Genomic DNA, 16,097 nt, shown 5'->3' on the forward strand with positions numbered 1-16,097 from the left:
GGTAGGGCTCCAGCACCGGTACCCCTTCTGGGTAGGAGAGTAACCCACAAATATGCATTTAACTGCACGTGGATCAAGCTTCCCTGCTGAATTCCTATAGTCATGAACGAAACAAGTACATCCAAAAACCTTGGGGGGAACAATGAAAGAATTAGCACCACTCAAACACTTAACCGGAGTCTTATGATTTAAAACCCTTGATGGCATACAATTTATTAAATATGCCGCTGTCTTGACAGCTTCACCCCAAAGGAATTTTGGCACATTCATCATAAACATGAGGGATCTAGCAACTTCTAGCAGATGTCTGTTTTTTCGTTCTGCAACCCCATTTTGTTCAGCTGTATTCACACATGTGGTTTGATGTATAATGCCATGTGAAGCTAAGGAATTATCAAAATCCTTGTTAACATACTCAGTTCCATTATCTGAACGAAATACTTTAACACTAGCATTATACTGGTTGCACACCAGAGTATAAAAGTTTTTAAATGCGGACAAAACATCAGATTTTCACTTGAGCAAATACAGCCAAGTATATCGACTAGATTCATCAATGGAAGTTACATACCACCGTTCTCCTGATAGAGAGGTTACAACTGCTGGCCCCCAAACATCTGAATGAACTACTTCAAAAGGTACATTACTCCTCTCACTGTTGCTAGGATAATTAGTTCTCGTATGTTTTGCTAGTTCACATACATCACATACAAGTTGCTCTTTGCAACAGGAGGCCAAAAGCGAGGGAAACATGCGGCCTAGTGACTGAAACGATAGGTGCCCAAGTCTATAATGTAGTAATAACAACTCATCTGTAGCGGAGACACATTTCACACTAAGTGCAAGTGAAGTCGATGCGTTGTCGAGGTAGTAGAGGCCGTCATATTCAGTTCCAGTCCCAAGAATTCTTCCTGACTTCAAATCCTGGAATACACAAAATTTAGGTTCAAACCATGCTCTGCAATTTAGTGACTTTGTAATAGAGCTGACCGACAACAAATTCACAGGAAAATTAGGAACATGTAAGATAGGGCTTAATGATAGGGTTGATGTGCAGTTAACAGATCCACAACCCATTATGGGAGCTGAAGACCCATCAGCAATGCGAACTCTATCTCTCCCAGAACGAGGCATGTATGATGAAAAATTCTTTGGTGATCCTGTCATATGATTTGTCGCACCTGAATCAATGATCCAGGGCGCACGTAAATGGTTCTCACCTTCTGTAGCCCGAGAGCCGACAGCTTCACTAGATCCTTCGGTAGCAACGGCCATCAACTTTGCCTTGAACTCTTCTAGCGCATGAGCAACGATTGCAGGTAACTCTGCTGTCGATGATGTAAGATGAGCTCGGTCCTGCTTCTTCTCAAAGTTGTTACCGCTGCTGTTGAACCTGCTTGTTTGTCTTTGCTTCCATCCCGGAGGATAACCAACCAACTCGAAACAATTCTTCTTCACATGGCCAGACATCTTACAATGATCACACACAACTTTGTTTCTCCTTCTGTAGTCAAACTTAGTAGTATTTGCTTGATCACTCCTAGAAGTAACAGAGGTTTGCGCGTGAGTAAGTGCAGCACGATTATCACCATGCATCTGTTGCATTGCTTCCTGGTTAGCCAAACGAGTTTCTTCTTCAAGGATACTAGCAATAGTTTGATCCAAGGTAGGCCAGTCAGGAGATGCTTGTATCATCTGAGAGCGAAGTTTAAACTCGGGATTCAGGCCTTCCAAAGAAACCTGCACCAACAATGGTTCAAACCATTCTCTGAGGAGAGACAAATCTCTAGGATCATGTGGCTTGAATGGCCGGAAGAACTCCAGATCTCTGTAAAGTTTCTTGAGTTCCCCTGCATATTCTGTAACTGATTTTTGATCTTGCCTAAAGTGCCACATCTCATGCAATATTTTGCTAACCTGCATTTTGTTTGATTTACCAGAAAACTGTTTTTCAATGCTTGTCCAGACTTCAGCAGCAGTTTGAAAACTTTCAACTTGTTCCCGAACAGTTTTTTCCATTGAGCCCAGTAGCCAAACCATGACTCGCTTTTGATTCTGCTCCCACTGCTCCTGCACTACATCCGTTGGTTTCTTCTCATCTTCACTTAGGTACTTATGCAGGCCATGAGCTTCCAAAATTAACGAGGCATTGCGAGCCCAACTAAAATAGTCGCCCGGGCCAGTCAATTTAACTGGATTCGGTTCAAGGATAGACTTCTGAATTTCAGTCGAGCTACTAGACTTTACTTGGGCCTGCTCCATCAGCTGAGCAAGCATTCGCTGCATACTTTCACAAAGTTTTTCAACACTTGAATCCACACTCTTATCCTTGCTGTTATCTCCCATGCCTGCTTGCTCCAACAACAGCAACTACTTGAGAATTAACTCGGCAACTCACAGAACTAGGCCAACAAATCAATAACTCTCAGAGGTCGCAGCTATCAGGACGAACCTCACCAATAACCACAAATCAGTGACTCCGTACGCAGTAGAATCACCACAAATAGACACAACTTCAGGTAGTGAACCGCAGAGGATTCAGACCAAACTTGAGGTTGCAACTCACAAGACGAATCCCTGGAGAAAAACAGGGGTATACCTCAGATCCGGAATCCGGAGCGCCGCCTCCCGACCTCCCCGTCGTTCTTCCCCAAAAGAAATCCTCAGATCCGCTGTACTCGAACACGCTGCCGTCAAATGTCGCACACCAAGCTCCGTCCGGACCGCCGTGGTCTGATACCATGTAGGGATTAGTGAACACTAACTAGGGGATAGCAAGACTCCATGGTTCGTGTGCTCAGGATTTGGATAGGAGCCTACTGGAGAGTTCTCTCCGTTTCCTTTCCTTTTCTTTATAATCAAGAGTACACCATTTTACACTTTAGACCCTCTGACAACAAGCTATTTACACTTGAGTACAAGATATAACTCAACAGGAACTCATGTCCTGGACCAAATGTAGACTATCACACCCTGCCGTCATGGCAATGTCTCACTTCGCCGGCCCGATCATACATGCCCAATAGAGTACGCGACCGAACATGACCGGATGAGCGGGCGGCGGCACTTCAATGCCGATGTAGTGACGGAGAAGTTTACTCTGGCCGATGCGCCGCACTGAAGCCGGTTTCACGTCCCTTGCACTAAAATGGCATTAGTGACGGTACCCGTACTAAGGTACCATGATGTGTCATTTGTCCTGGCAAAAAAATTGTAGGTAAGTGAACACAGGCACCTAGCAAAAATGCCTAGATGAAACAGCACCTAGCAAAATTGCAATGATTTCCATCTTGGCATGACTTATGAAAAACTAAATTACCGTAAAATTTGCCATTGGTCTAATATACTCCAATGCTCCATACAATACCAAAAATAAAAAACTGCTTGGTAATATAAGTGCCATGTTACCTACAATAAAACTAGCATGGTGTACTTAATAAAATTGACATCGTGTAAAAAAATTTAAAGTAAAGATTAACAATGTTTGAACAAATAAATTTGTCATATTACAAAAGGAAAGTTGCCATGGTCCAAATACAATTTTTACATAGTCCAAATTATAAAATCGGCCATGGTAAAACAAAAAAAAGTTTTCACTGTACAAGATTTTTTTTCTAGGGTCTAATAATAGATTCGTAATGACACAAAAGAAAGAAATTTGACATGGTCCAAAAAAGAAATTTGTCATAGTCCAAAAAAATCATGGCAAAAATACCTTTGTAGATCATGGCAAATGTGGATAAAGAAGCTTAGGAATTTGCAAATGGCCACATTGGCAAATTTTAAGAAAATCTGTTCTAAAAAAACACATGACAGCCTTTTCAATTGCCACGCTATTTTTCAGTTGCCCACAGTTGAAGTAGATGCGCTTGTAATTTCTTTTACTAGGACCTGAGTTGACGAATGCTCTAACTACACCACGCGGATGGCCGGTGACAGGTGTTGATGCGATCCTGGTGTGCACCTTCAGCGGGAGCCAACACCGTGCAGCAGCTGGTTTTCCTAGCCGCTAGTACTGCCGAACGGGCGTCAGCTATCGACGTGTGTGCAGCCGTTACGCAGTTACGTATACCGTGTACAATTGACGATACAAGACGCGGCCCTCATCCCATGCGAAAGAACGGCTGGCGATTCCGAGACTAGGCGCGCTCGTCCGTGCTTACGAATTTCCGCATTGTTTGTGTGCTACAACGTAGATCATTTACCAAAGTTATTAGCTCATAGCACTTGAACCATCGTATCTATTCAGGTTGGCATCATCACAGGGAGATGTTTCTACATGATAGCAGTTGTACTCGCCAACTAGGATGTCTACATGATGTTTCTTCTGTTCATAGTAACATCTTCGAAGCATTGCAAGCCCGTAACTCTTCTGCCGAGGACATGTGGCCATCTTCGAATAATGCAGTTTCACAGGATGGTGCGAGTCTAGTATTCAGAAGACTACTCATGAATATGTTAATTCCATCAAACAAACTGCTGAGCAGAAATGTACAAAGGAGTAAGCATGCAATTTGTCTTCGTGGACATAGCGACAGTCATGCGCTGAGCTTAAAACATTTGTGTAGCTCAGTTTGAGGACACAAAATATTACAGTCTTATGTAAATTTTGTTTACTGTTGTAGCTGGATGCTACTGAACCCATGTATGGATGTAGAAATATTGACCTTTAGTCTGAATGTTTCTGAAAATTTAAGGTTTTGGATGAGGCATATATGTAACTTTGATTGAAGTGCATGTATAGGTTGTGTGATCTATCCTAATGTCCTGACATAGTGAATGGATATCAAATGCTAGGGAAATCAACGTGATGGCATACTAACTGCAGGGTAGACATGCTTGTGCTGGCAGTTTCACCGCCGGTAACAATAGTTCATTTGCCATGACCAGTCTGCTAGGAGAAAATGAACTGCCGGCAAATGCATACATGACAGCGGATAAACTGCCAGGAATAGTTTATCTGCCAGGAGAACTAATCCCCGGCAGCCGTTCTTGTGGCAGTTCTATCTGTCGGGAGAACCAATCTCCCGGCAGTTTATCTGCCCTCTGAATGCTTTCTCCTGGTAGATTACATGCCATTAGATTTGTGTTGTGGTGTAGTGAATAACACACAAATATTTATTTTGCAGCTTAAATGAAGAGGTGGAGGCTAATGACATTCAAGTAGAACATGCAATAAACACAACTTAAAAGTAGTTAGTAGATAACATTATCATGCACATGAGGGCTTAAGGTTTACATTCTCCGTACAAAATGATGGAACGAAACGATCACAGCATTAACAAACCACATGTGGCATTATTATGAACCTTATAACCTATCCACGGAACCTTATAACCTATCCACGGAAGGTAAAACTAACAGGGTAGCCCAACACAGAAAGCTAATGAAGGCATACTGCCTCATATGGGTAGTTTGGAGGAACGTTAATACTCCCGAACCAGGGACGAACATGGTGCTCCTTCAAAACCAGAGGATGGTTTATATTGACTCCGGGGGAAAACCAGAAGATGGCTTGTAGGTATATACATAAATATGCGCCCGTCCGAAAATAATTGACTCAACTTTGTACTAACTTAAGTTAGTACAAGGAAGATGCTTTGTAGGTCTACTTTGTACTAACTTAAGTCTACTTTGTACTAACATTAGTACAAGGAAGATGCTTTGTAGGTCTATACGTATATGCATAGATTGAAGTGGTATAAATTACACTGGCGATGAACCAGGGACGTCCCATGTCTTGTATGTCTCGCCTCACGCGTTATCTGCACATGCCGGCCACGCCATGCCACCAATCATTCATTCATGCCAAGTGCTAGGTGCCATGTTCTTCTACTAGTACGCCGATAGATCTACTATTAGTGTCAAGGACAATATTTATAACCTCCTGCAAAATGAGACGCGGTGCAGTAAAACAAAAGCCCAAGAAGTCAAGGAAACCAAGATACTATTGCATTGCACGACCCAATTACTCATACAGGAGTGAAACTCGTAGTGTGCCAAGGCCATGTTGAATTCCATGGTCCACGGACAGTCAAATTCGCATGTTGGATATTCTCATTGCTTAATTTTTCTTCCTATAATCATGAGCTTCCCATCTCGGTAAACTCCCCGCGAGTGCGATGCGGAAACCGCATTGGCACCTGACCTAAAAAAATTATGGAAAAGAAAACGGATGTCCGGTCGATCTAGATCCACTGTCAACATGGCCACAACAATTGCATGTGTGGCATTGCATACGCCCGTGCTGAGATCTCATCTTCAGCAAAGAGAATATTCCACGGCTGCTGCATCCACATCCAACGTACAAAAACATCCTACAGCCGCTCTACAGTATTAAATGGTGATGGACTTCATGCTTCCTTTTGGGAGGGATAAGGACATTTTTGCGGCTGCCACCAAGGTTTTAGTTGGTGATGGACTTCATGCTTCCTTTTGGGAATTTGCTTGGTTAGATGGAATAAGGCCCAAAGACATCGCCCCAAAAATCTTTAAAATATCAAAAAGACGGGGATGCTCGGTGCAAAAGGCTCTGCACAACAACTTTTGGGTCTCGCAGGTGCGTACGGATGAGATCCGCGAAGCTAGCCATCTTGCTGAATTCGTCGATCATCAGGGGAAAATTTTGGCTGTCCATCTCATCCCAGATGTGGCTGACACTATCTCTTGGAATTTCACTAGTGACGGTATTTACTCTGCGGCATCGGCCTATAAGGCTCAATTCCTGGGCTTGGTGGACACAAACATGTCACAATTGGTATGGAAGAACGGGGCTCCCCCAAATGCAAAGTTTTCACTTGATTGGTTATCAACAATAGGATTTGGACGGCTGATAGACTTCAACGACGGGGATGGCCTAATTGTTACCGATGCCCCCTATGCAAGCAAGTGCAAGAGTCAGCGGCGCACATACTTTTCCAATGCCACTACATCGTGCGAGTTTGGGGAATGATCAAATCTTGGCTTGGTTTGGTTGATGTGCTCCCCTTGACCTGGCGGACCGTGGAGTCTCTGAAGTCATGGTGGAACATAATTGCATCCAACATCTCGCAATCCCGTCGTCCGATGCTCTCTCTTATGATACTAGTCTCATGGGAAATTTGAAAAGAAAGGAATGCTTGTGTTTTTTCGGGCACCATTGTGCCGGTTGGGGTGCTTGTCGCTAGAATTAAAGATGAGACTAAGTTGTGGTGCCTCGCGGGGGCTAAGTTCTTGAGTAATATGATGTCGCGAGAGTAATCCGTTGTAATTCGGCCTGTTGGCCTAAAAACCTCTAAACCTTCTTCTTAATCAATGAAAGTGGCAAATCTTTTTCCCAGTAAAAAAAAACAGTATTAAATGGACTATGAGGCTTAGGCAAAGAGACCTGCACGCACAACTCCATGAACCACCAATGATTCAACTTCTTCATCACTGATTTCATGGGTAAGTGAGTGCAGGCTTTTCATGTTGCCACCCATGTCGGACCGAACAGGGAACATATACACACTGTGTACCTTTCAAATTAAGAAGTAGATCTAGCAGTAACCATGTTCCTTTTTATTAGAAAAGGAGGAATACTTCCGGCCTCTGCATCTGGACGATGCATACGGTCAATTTATTAATTATTAACACAAGACCTTACAAAGTCGTACAACAGTAAGACCAAAGCCACAATCTTCGCAACCTCTGTCGCTACTTCTATCTAACTGATGAAGGGGCGCTGATGGTCTGGGCCTAATACCAAACAGACCTCGCAACCAAACCTAACATCTAAGACCTGAGGTCCCAACCAGGACGCCTGCCGGGTATGGGCACCCACCAGTCCGGCGTGCTCCTCAACCAGGACGCCTGCCGGGTATGAGGCCGCCACAGCCACCTGCCACATATCCATCTTCAGAGCTGTACTGTTGCATCGGCCTTGCCCGGTCTCGCTGCCGCCGACGCCACCACGACGCCAGACAGCGTCGACCTCCTGCGCGTGTCCGTCACCACACATCTGACACCAAGCCTCCGCTGCTCCATGCCGCCAAGAGCCGCCGCCAAGAATATGTAGAAAGAAACACCGCTCCACCGAAAGGGAGGCAGCACACCCCCACCCCTCACCTGCAGACCCTTCCATCCGGTCCCAATGTCCTTAGCGTCACCTCCAGGAAGGTTACGGTGCACGGGGCGCCGCCGACGCCCGATCCACATCGGATCTTGGGCTTTCACCCGGACATGGATCAGAGTGGAGAGATGGTGCCCTCAGCAGCGCCCCCAAGGAGGAAAGCGGCGCCAAAAAGCGGCGTCGCCGCTGCCGGCCAGCCAAGGCGGCCAAGGTTTCCCCCGGACACCGATCTGCTCCACCAGAACACACCGGAGGTGGATCCGGCAAGATCCAAACCGAACCGGGGACTGGGAAGGGATGCATGGAAGGGAAGGGGGCAATACCTCCAGATCTGGCACGCCTGTGGCTCGCCGTCCTCACGGCCGAACCCTCAGGCACGCCGCACGCCACGCCAGCAGGGGCCACCGCCCTGGATCCGATGGCCTCCGCGAAGAAGAAGCGCCGAAGACCCCGCCGCCACCTTCCCCGGCGCCCGCGCGGGCTTTCCCGGCGGTCGTCTCCGGTGGCGGCGAGGGGGTGGGGGAGGTGGGGGGAGGCGGCGGGGGGAAACCCTAGACTCCCCCGAGTCGCCCTAGGGGCGACGCGAGGGACGGGAGGGACGGACGAGTAGATGACACCGACCACCTCAGTAACCATGTTCTGCCTACCCTGATGGCCTGATCTATCAGATATTATGTGCACAAGTTTCGGCATGTCAATATTAATTACCAGATAGATGAATGTGCTATATTCGAAGCAAGGCCAGCGTTTTCTAGTCTAAATGGTACGCTTACTGAATGTGTCGCTGCTGCAGAAATCACATTCGAGTGGAATGGTTTTGCATCTTGGATAGTGCTGTAAAAAGGAAGGCACACAGATAACCTCGTGAAATGAAACTAAATAAAAATTATTTCCTATGCTCATGAAATAATTCAATTTGGACAATGTGAAAAATAATAGTAGCACCAGATGTACTAAATGAGAATCCTCACATCTGACCATACTAGCTAGTATGAAGAAGTGTAACTTTCACATAATTGTTCAGCTAAGCTTTGCAGAAACAAGTTCCTCCCATAAGGCTTTGGTACCGATGACGTTAGTAGACCTAGAATAATTAGAACAGACAGACTCATCAAGGTACTTTCTGAGGACCATAAACTTTTCACAAATGGGTGCTCTCTAACTGAAGTTCATGATCGACAATATTAGCATCTACTCTCTCCGTAAATTAATATAAAAGCATCTAGATCACTAAAATAATGATCTAAACGCTCTTATATTAGTTTACAGAGGGAGTAGCTAGTAATTGTTACCCACTAATAGCATGCATGATTTGTACAAAGCACGCTTATCAGAAGCTCATTCCTAGGCTGAACGGTTGATACCCTATGAAAAGGCACATCACAACTTTGCCCTCTATAGCTTGGCTTCACTGAGTGACGTGCTCTACTACTTTGCTTTGCTTCGGTGTTTGCGCTTCCTCGTCACATTGCCTGTAGCAGGACATGTTTGCTCCTCCTCGGCCCGCGCACTGTAGTGGTGTTCAAAAGAGATGTTGCCGGTATACCCACCATGGAGGTGTGCCCTGTAGCAGCATGCACCCTCAAACCTATAGTTTGCTCCTCCTCTTAACATTGCTCTACTTTCTTCCTCTCTTGTTGCTTCACTTTCCCCGTCTGCTCTGTCTGTTTTACTACTGGACTGGAGTGGCATAATCAATCAATCACCCAGATAGATAGATACTCCCTCCGTTTCAAATTACTCGTCGTGGTTTTAGTTCGGAGGGGGTAGATAGATAGATAGATAGGGAGCTGATGTTGGAGTTTTAACCTGGTTGTATAGTTGATTGGAGCATGTTTATTTATGAGTTATGCATGTAGTCCAAGCCTTGGTAGTGTGTGCACGTCCGAGATTCGTGTTTCAATGTGCACACAATGCAAATCTAGATTTGTTTAATTAGTAGTGCCAGTTACTTGCATGCCTACTTTGTGGGAGGAGTGAATTACATGCATATGCATGGATATATTTTGTTAGAAAGGCTAGGTGTGGACCTGGTAATCACCAAGATTGTGTAGATCACGTCTCCAAGGGTGAATCTGGGAGTGGCCAGAGAAAGGTGGTGGCTTAGTTGCTGCTTCTACAAAAAGAAAGGTGGAGCTAGTGGTGGTGCAAGCTGTTGCGTGGCTTGACTGTGTGCGTGCGTGCACTACAAAAGGCATTGTAACAAGATTCTCTAGTTTGAGAAGAAATACAAGAAAAGAGGCACAAGTGTGTGCGTGCCCCAAAGTGTGTCTATCTTCTTCCTCCTTGAGCTTGTGTGCCTGCGTCAGACTTCTTCTTCCGTAGCTACTCCACCATATATGCTTACTTAGGCCCTGTTCGGATCCTCTCCGCTCCCCAACTGCAGCTCCCGGAGCGGAGGGAGCGCCAGCACAACTGCAGGGAGCCCCTGCTCGAACTGAGCTCCTCGCGCGGAGCGGAGTTACGAGACTGGAGAGCTTCTGAACAGGCAGTTAGCAACCAAGTAAGAAACACCGACGGACGTGCCCCCTATTTAAAGAAGCCTTCCCCTCTTTTTCCCAATCGCGTTCACGTAGTACTCCATCAGTCGGTCCCTCCTCTTCTTCCACGTCGGCTCACTCCAGCTCAATCCACCGATTCTGCACTTGCTCAATTAAAATTAGGAGAGACGAAACACAATCAACACTTGTTTTTCTCTTCCCTTTCATAGAGAATGTCTGTTGTTGTGATGCAGGGAAGCGATTTCTTCTTGGAGCAGCCAGCTTCCACAATGGGCGTCACTCCTTCAACACAAGACCCATCCTCCTCTTCATATTGCTACTTGCACCGGCGGCGCCGCGGGTTTCCTCTTCTTCTTCTCGGTCTGATGTACAAAATCTTCTTCTGCTCCTCCTTCCCCGCCGTCTCAGGAGCTCACATGCCTGGTTAGTTTTTCTTCACCTCTTTCTTTCTTCCTTGTTATTTTCTTGCTTCTTTAGGCACATCAGTTCCATTCATTCATCCTGCTGCCTTCTTCCAATTCTTTGTATGTTTGTTTATGCTCTTGTTCTTCTTCATGTTCCTGTTTACATTCTTTGCATATATGCTTACTTAGCATACATGGAGTATTTCTGTGTCACAAGTGTACTAATTAGCTTCTGCTATTTTCTACAAAATGTCTCACCATATCTCTAGTGTTGTGTAGCACTATGATGCAGCTAGCTAGTGAGATTTAATCACACACACTGCATCCATCTGCATGCATGCTCAACCAAACATTTGTGAGTTTTTGAGCACTGTCTAGGACTACCTAGTATTTCAGGACTAGCTAGTATGCACATATGTGTTGCGCGTTTATTTATTCTACTCTAAAATATATAATTGCATCACAATTGTTCGTTTGTCTTTCAATAGGCAGAACCATGGCTGAAATGGATAGCGAGAAGGTCCGTGTAAGACTATGCGTTCGTCTACCACATTATGAATGCCCCGATCCTCCACAGTGTAACTGCTGTCTCGTGACTGAATTATGCTACACGACCATGGCTGAGTGCATCATAGAGTGTGAGAAACTCTAAAGAAATAATGCCTGATATTTCATTTTTGTGTAATGAAATCGAGTAAAAGTAATATTCTAGCAATTGTTGCTTAGTACATATTTGGCTTGGCAAAAGAATGAAATTCCTTCCCCGCAAAAAAAAAAGAATGAAATTCCAATAGAATCTCTTTGTAACTGGACAAGAAAAACGCCAAAAGTATGAATATGTTTTTTTTCTTCTGAAAAGTAGGTTTACCCAGCCTTTGCATCAATGCATGCAATCATCTTTATTAAGTTATTCAACCGAGTCTAACAAAATGAATACAAAGATCAAACTAAAGTTACCTTCGAGACGAACAAACTCGCTACACATACAAATATAAAGATGTGCCCCGACCGCATCAACGGACACCATCTTATCCAATGACCTCAAGAAGTCGCCTGACTGGCAAGTTAATAGCACCAACCGATCTAGGCGTTCCACAACATGCACCGCATGCGCACGCTCTAGGATCCGCCGCCGCCATCTTCCGCCGTCCCACCTTCAGGAGGGATCATTGCATAGACCTTGCCAGACCCATCTGCTATTGACGTCACCACAACGCCAGGCAACACCACCAGCCTGCGCGCGTCCATCAAACCACGTCCAACGCCGAGACTCCAGTGCTCCAAGCCGCCGAGACCCGCCATCTTCAACGCGGTAGATGGAACCGCTCCACCTGTTGGCCCCTCCAGTGAACCTCTGCTTCAAAACAATGCCCTCAGGAGGGAAAACGACACCGTAGTCTCCGTTATCATCCGATCTGGGAGACCCAGATCTAGGGTTTCCCCCGGGACTGATGCCCCATAGAGGAAGAAGGGCACGCCATCTACACCTACCAACGAACCTAAACAGTGTCCACCATCACAAAGCTCTCACGGCGAGACCTTCACGAAAGACACGGCGCTTGAGAGTTGTCGCCGCCCACCGCAGTTAAGGTTTTCACCCGAGAAGCAGTGAAGTCGGAAAAGGTAGGACGGACCAGAACGATGTATCCAAGAAGAATATCGGCACCTGCGAGCGTCGTCGTCGTGATGGCCGGCTGGAACCGACCACAGAATTATCCTGATCTAGATCCCCAACTCCCGCTCCACCCACAAAGCGGTGACCGGCTAGCTAGACAGCATGGCGTCCGGCGAGATTGGAGCGCACCTAGATGGGACAGCAGGAAGCGAAGAAAACGGCGCCGTCTGCCGCCGGGGCATCGCTGCCACGTACGGCCCGAGCCCGTCCCTGTGGACTCCTCAATCAAAAAGTTAAGGCACAGCACAATCTACACAAACAGATATGGGATTCAAGATCGACTATTACCGTGGTCCCTCGCTGGGAGCAGAGAGGGAAACGACGACGAGGCTGGTGGGTGGATCTGTGGTCGCTCAGCTCCTTTCATCCAGCAGTCAAGCAATGAACCTAGTAAAGTCCTATCTCTGTTTAATATAAAACGTTTTTTAATAAGACTACCAAAACATCCTCGCTAGGCATGCATGCATGCTCGACGCCCACTAAGACCTAACTAGTGTCGTACGTGCCGGACCTGACTCCCTCCGTTCCTAAATATAAGCTTTTTTAGATTTCCACTGCAAACTATATACGGATGTATCTCTACTCCTAAGGGAGCAGTTGGTAGTCTCGCTTCCAGGTTTTTTTTAGTCCCACCTCCCACGGTTTATTTTGGTACCTCCTCCCACCTTTGACTAAGACATCACAAACCGAAAAAACCTCCTCCTGAGGCCCGAACCCGCACCTATCCACATGCGACCCTCAAAAGACGTACGAAGGTTAACCTGCGACAAAAAAAACCTACGACGGTTAACCAGCGACGAGTCCTGTTCTCGAGCGAGGCCTCCCTTCGTGGCCGCCCTACATCCCTGCGCCGCCGCGCTTCAGTCGCTGCCCTCCATCCTCGCCGCCCTCCATCCTGGTCGAGGTCGCCGCCCCGCTTCACTCGCCGTCCTCCATCCGCGTCGATCCTGGACAAGGTCGCGGCCCTCCATCACTTCGCCGCCGCGCTGAACACCTCGACGATCCGGCGCGGGTCCTGGATCAGGTCGCCGCCGCCCTCCATCACTTCGCCGCCGCGCTGAACTCCTCGCCCTTGATCCAGGATCCAGCGCCGATCCTGGACGAGGATAAGCGGACACGTCCAGGATCCGGCCAGAACACGTCCTGGATCCGAAAAATAGGTATACAAACCATCTCATACGTCAATCGCATCTCATACATCTCAAATGCCATACAATCGCATCTCATACATCTCACAGCCCATACATCCATCGCATGTCATACAGCCATGGCAAGTGCTTTCACAGGGATGGATCCGCCTGCGAGATTGATTTCTGTTCTACACAGTTTAGACTCAAGTACACATGTTTACAGATGGCAATTGGCAAAAAAAAATACCAAGGGGTATCCTGCATCCTGCACTTGTATAAATATGGCAAAAAAGAAAACACAAACCATACAGGACCCTAGAGTATGTTTCCACTTGTGCTGAACTGAAGATAGAACAAAAACACTTGCATTCTAAGAAAGTACAGAGATGTAGAAGATGTAGATGAAAGTGCCATTGCAGTATTTATGTAGAATAAAATACAATTGCAGTATATGCTAGCAACAGGTTGCAGTATATAATATGTTGAACAATAACCCTTCCAGAATGTCATCAAATAACTACCATTTCTGTCTTCATGATTTTTGCCATTCAATAGTTGCATATGGGGAATTCAAAAAGCACGGTTGGCGAACATCAACCTGAAGATGACGTAACTACAGGTATGATGCAACCTACCATGTTTTCGTTTAGTTGCGAGACCTGAATATATGACAGGATGCATAATGTCTTCCAGGTCTTACAAGCGGGAGAAGTGATGCAGAACACAATGCGAGCATCATACCCGTAGCTGAAATTGTTGATAACGTCTACTCGACGGAATCAGGTATAATACTGTCCGGAGATTGGTTATAAATGTTGCTTCACGTCCATTTCTGAAAGTGGCAGAATGCATTATGTGTTGCAGTCCTTACGGGCGGGATAAATGTTGGAGACTACAATGCAAACTTCATACCCTTACATGCAGGTATAAGACTGTGTCAAGATTGCTGCTAATGTTTCGTGCATAACGTATATTTTGTTGATTGCTAAGATGTAGGGCGGGAACCTTCAAACGACGGGATTCCGTCGTATTCTGAGAATAATAAGGATGGTACGACTAAGCTACGAGATGATACTCAAGGTATTCACAGGCATGCTTATACAGCTTCCAAATCGACATCTCCCAGATGAGCTTAATGGGCTTTGTGGTTTTTACGCTTAACGTAATGCAGATGACAAAACTTCCGAGCAGCATGCAACAGTAGCTGTATTTAATGAAGAAAAAAAAACGTTGGCGAAACAAGGGAGCAGTTCAACGCACAGAGGCGTGAATCTTATCGGAAGAAAAAAGAGGAGGATATGGTCAGGTTACAAGAGTATAATCAGCCATGCCTTTCAAAGACCGGTAAGTATTTAAGCGTGATTTTGCTGACTACTCTTGGTTTTTTCTGAATACCTATAGTATGCAAATTAATCGTTATAGTAACCTGACTTCATAGATGTTCCCCGTGTTGGTTTCATAGATGTTGTATCAACATCGATACTTTTTTTGTTCTCTAACTCTCATACCTATTGTAAAAATGGTAGACCATAGAGATCTTATCAACGCGTGGAGGCGGGCATCTTATCGCACTAAGAAGTCAGATGATTTTATAAACCATCTAGACGATGGGCCGATTGTTCACCGTCGTACTCTATGTGATATCACAAATGTTCAACAACCTTCATATGTGATCCCTGGTACTTATTTGGTAGATTTACAATGTCGTTAATTACATGTGTGTATTTGACAATCATACTATTTGTGATTATGTTTAACTTCTCTTTGCTTTCTGAACGCCCGTGGTGGATAACTATAGGAACTAATGTTGGGGCAGATCATATCTTGGGGCAGCTAATCAAACCCACGCGAGATGATAAGCACAGGAAAGTTGATCTTCGTCCCCTTTGTAATTCAAGTACGATTATTTTATGTTACATCCTAGCATTCATGGTTCAGCCATTTTAATAAATACTAACCAAGCATGTTATATCAGATGACCCAGCTAGCTCGGTTGATACATCAATCTCGCATAATGAATCAACATTTCCTCCTAAAGCTACGGGAGCGTCTGATGTAATTGCAGATAAAAATATAAAAGGTAAAATGATTGTGCTTTTTCCATACTCGTTTGCTGTCATGTTGTTTTTACCTTTCGCTTTTGAGAGAAACCCAAGGAAGACATCAGTAGATAACTTGAATGATAGCACAGAAAATACGCAAGTAACAGAAGAAGAACGCAAACGAGACCGTAAAAAAGCTTTGAGGAGAGCTGCATATCGGCAGAGAAAAGATCGGAATCTCCAAGATGAACATAAT

The 16,097-nt window shown here is 45.5% G+C and overlaps 1 protein-coding gene and 1 long non-coding RNA gene across 2 annotated transcripts; one reads left to right on the forward strand and one right to left on the reverse strand.

Moving 5' to 3' along the window:
- Positions 1-510: 510 nt before the first annotated feature.
- LOC109771558 (uncharacterized) lies at positions 511-2,821 on the reverse strand. Its single transcript, XM_073501480.1, has 2 exons — positions 1,221-2,821; positions 511-924 (listed from the first exon to the last, which is right to left on the reverse strand). Exons 1-2 carry the CDS (start codon positions 2,344-2,346, stop codon positions 887-889), a joined length of 1,164 nt encoding a protein of 387 aa, XP_073357581.1. The 5' UTR covers positions 2,347-2,821; the 3' UTR covers positions 511-886.
- Positions 2,822-14,502: 11,681 nt separating this feature from the next.
- On the forward strand, positions 14,503-15,082 carry LOC120968638 (uncharacterized). The gene is made up of 4 exons (XR_012187795.1): positions 14,503-14,582; positions 14,664-14,723; positions 14,796-14,879; positions 14,971-15,082. It is a non-coding gene; the product is annotated as an uncharacterized lncRNA (long non-coding RNA).
- Positions 15,083-16,097: the final 1,015 nt, after the last annotated feature.

Source organism: Aegilops tauschii, chromosome 1 (assembly GCF_002575655.3).
Source record: "Aegilops tauschii subsp. strangulata cultivar AL8/78 chromosome 1, Aet v6.0, whole genome shotgun sequence".
Taxonomy (NCBI): domain Eukaryota; kingdom Viridiplantae; phylum Streptophyta; class Magnoliopsida; order Poales; family Poaceae; genus Aegilops; species Aegilops tauschii.

What these genes read in the sequence shown, in the direction of transcription:
- LOC109771558 (XM_073501480.1), bottom strand. Translation starts at nt 2,346, where the DNA reads ATGGGAGATAACAGCAAGGATAAGAGTGTGGATTCAAGTGTTGAAAAA. An exon ending in CGGCTCTCGGGCTACAGAAG is followed by an intron (nt 925 to 1,220) that starts GTGAGAACCATT and finishes TGTGTATTCCAG; the next exon opens with GATTTGAAGTCAGGAAGAAT.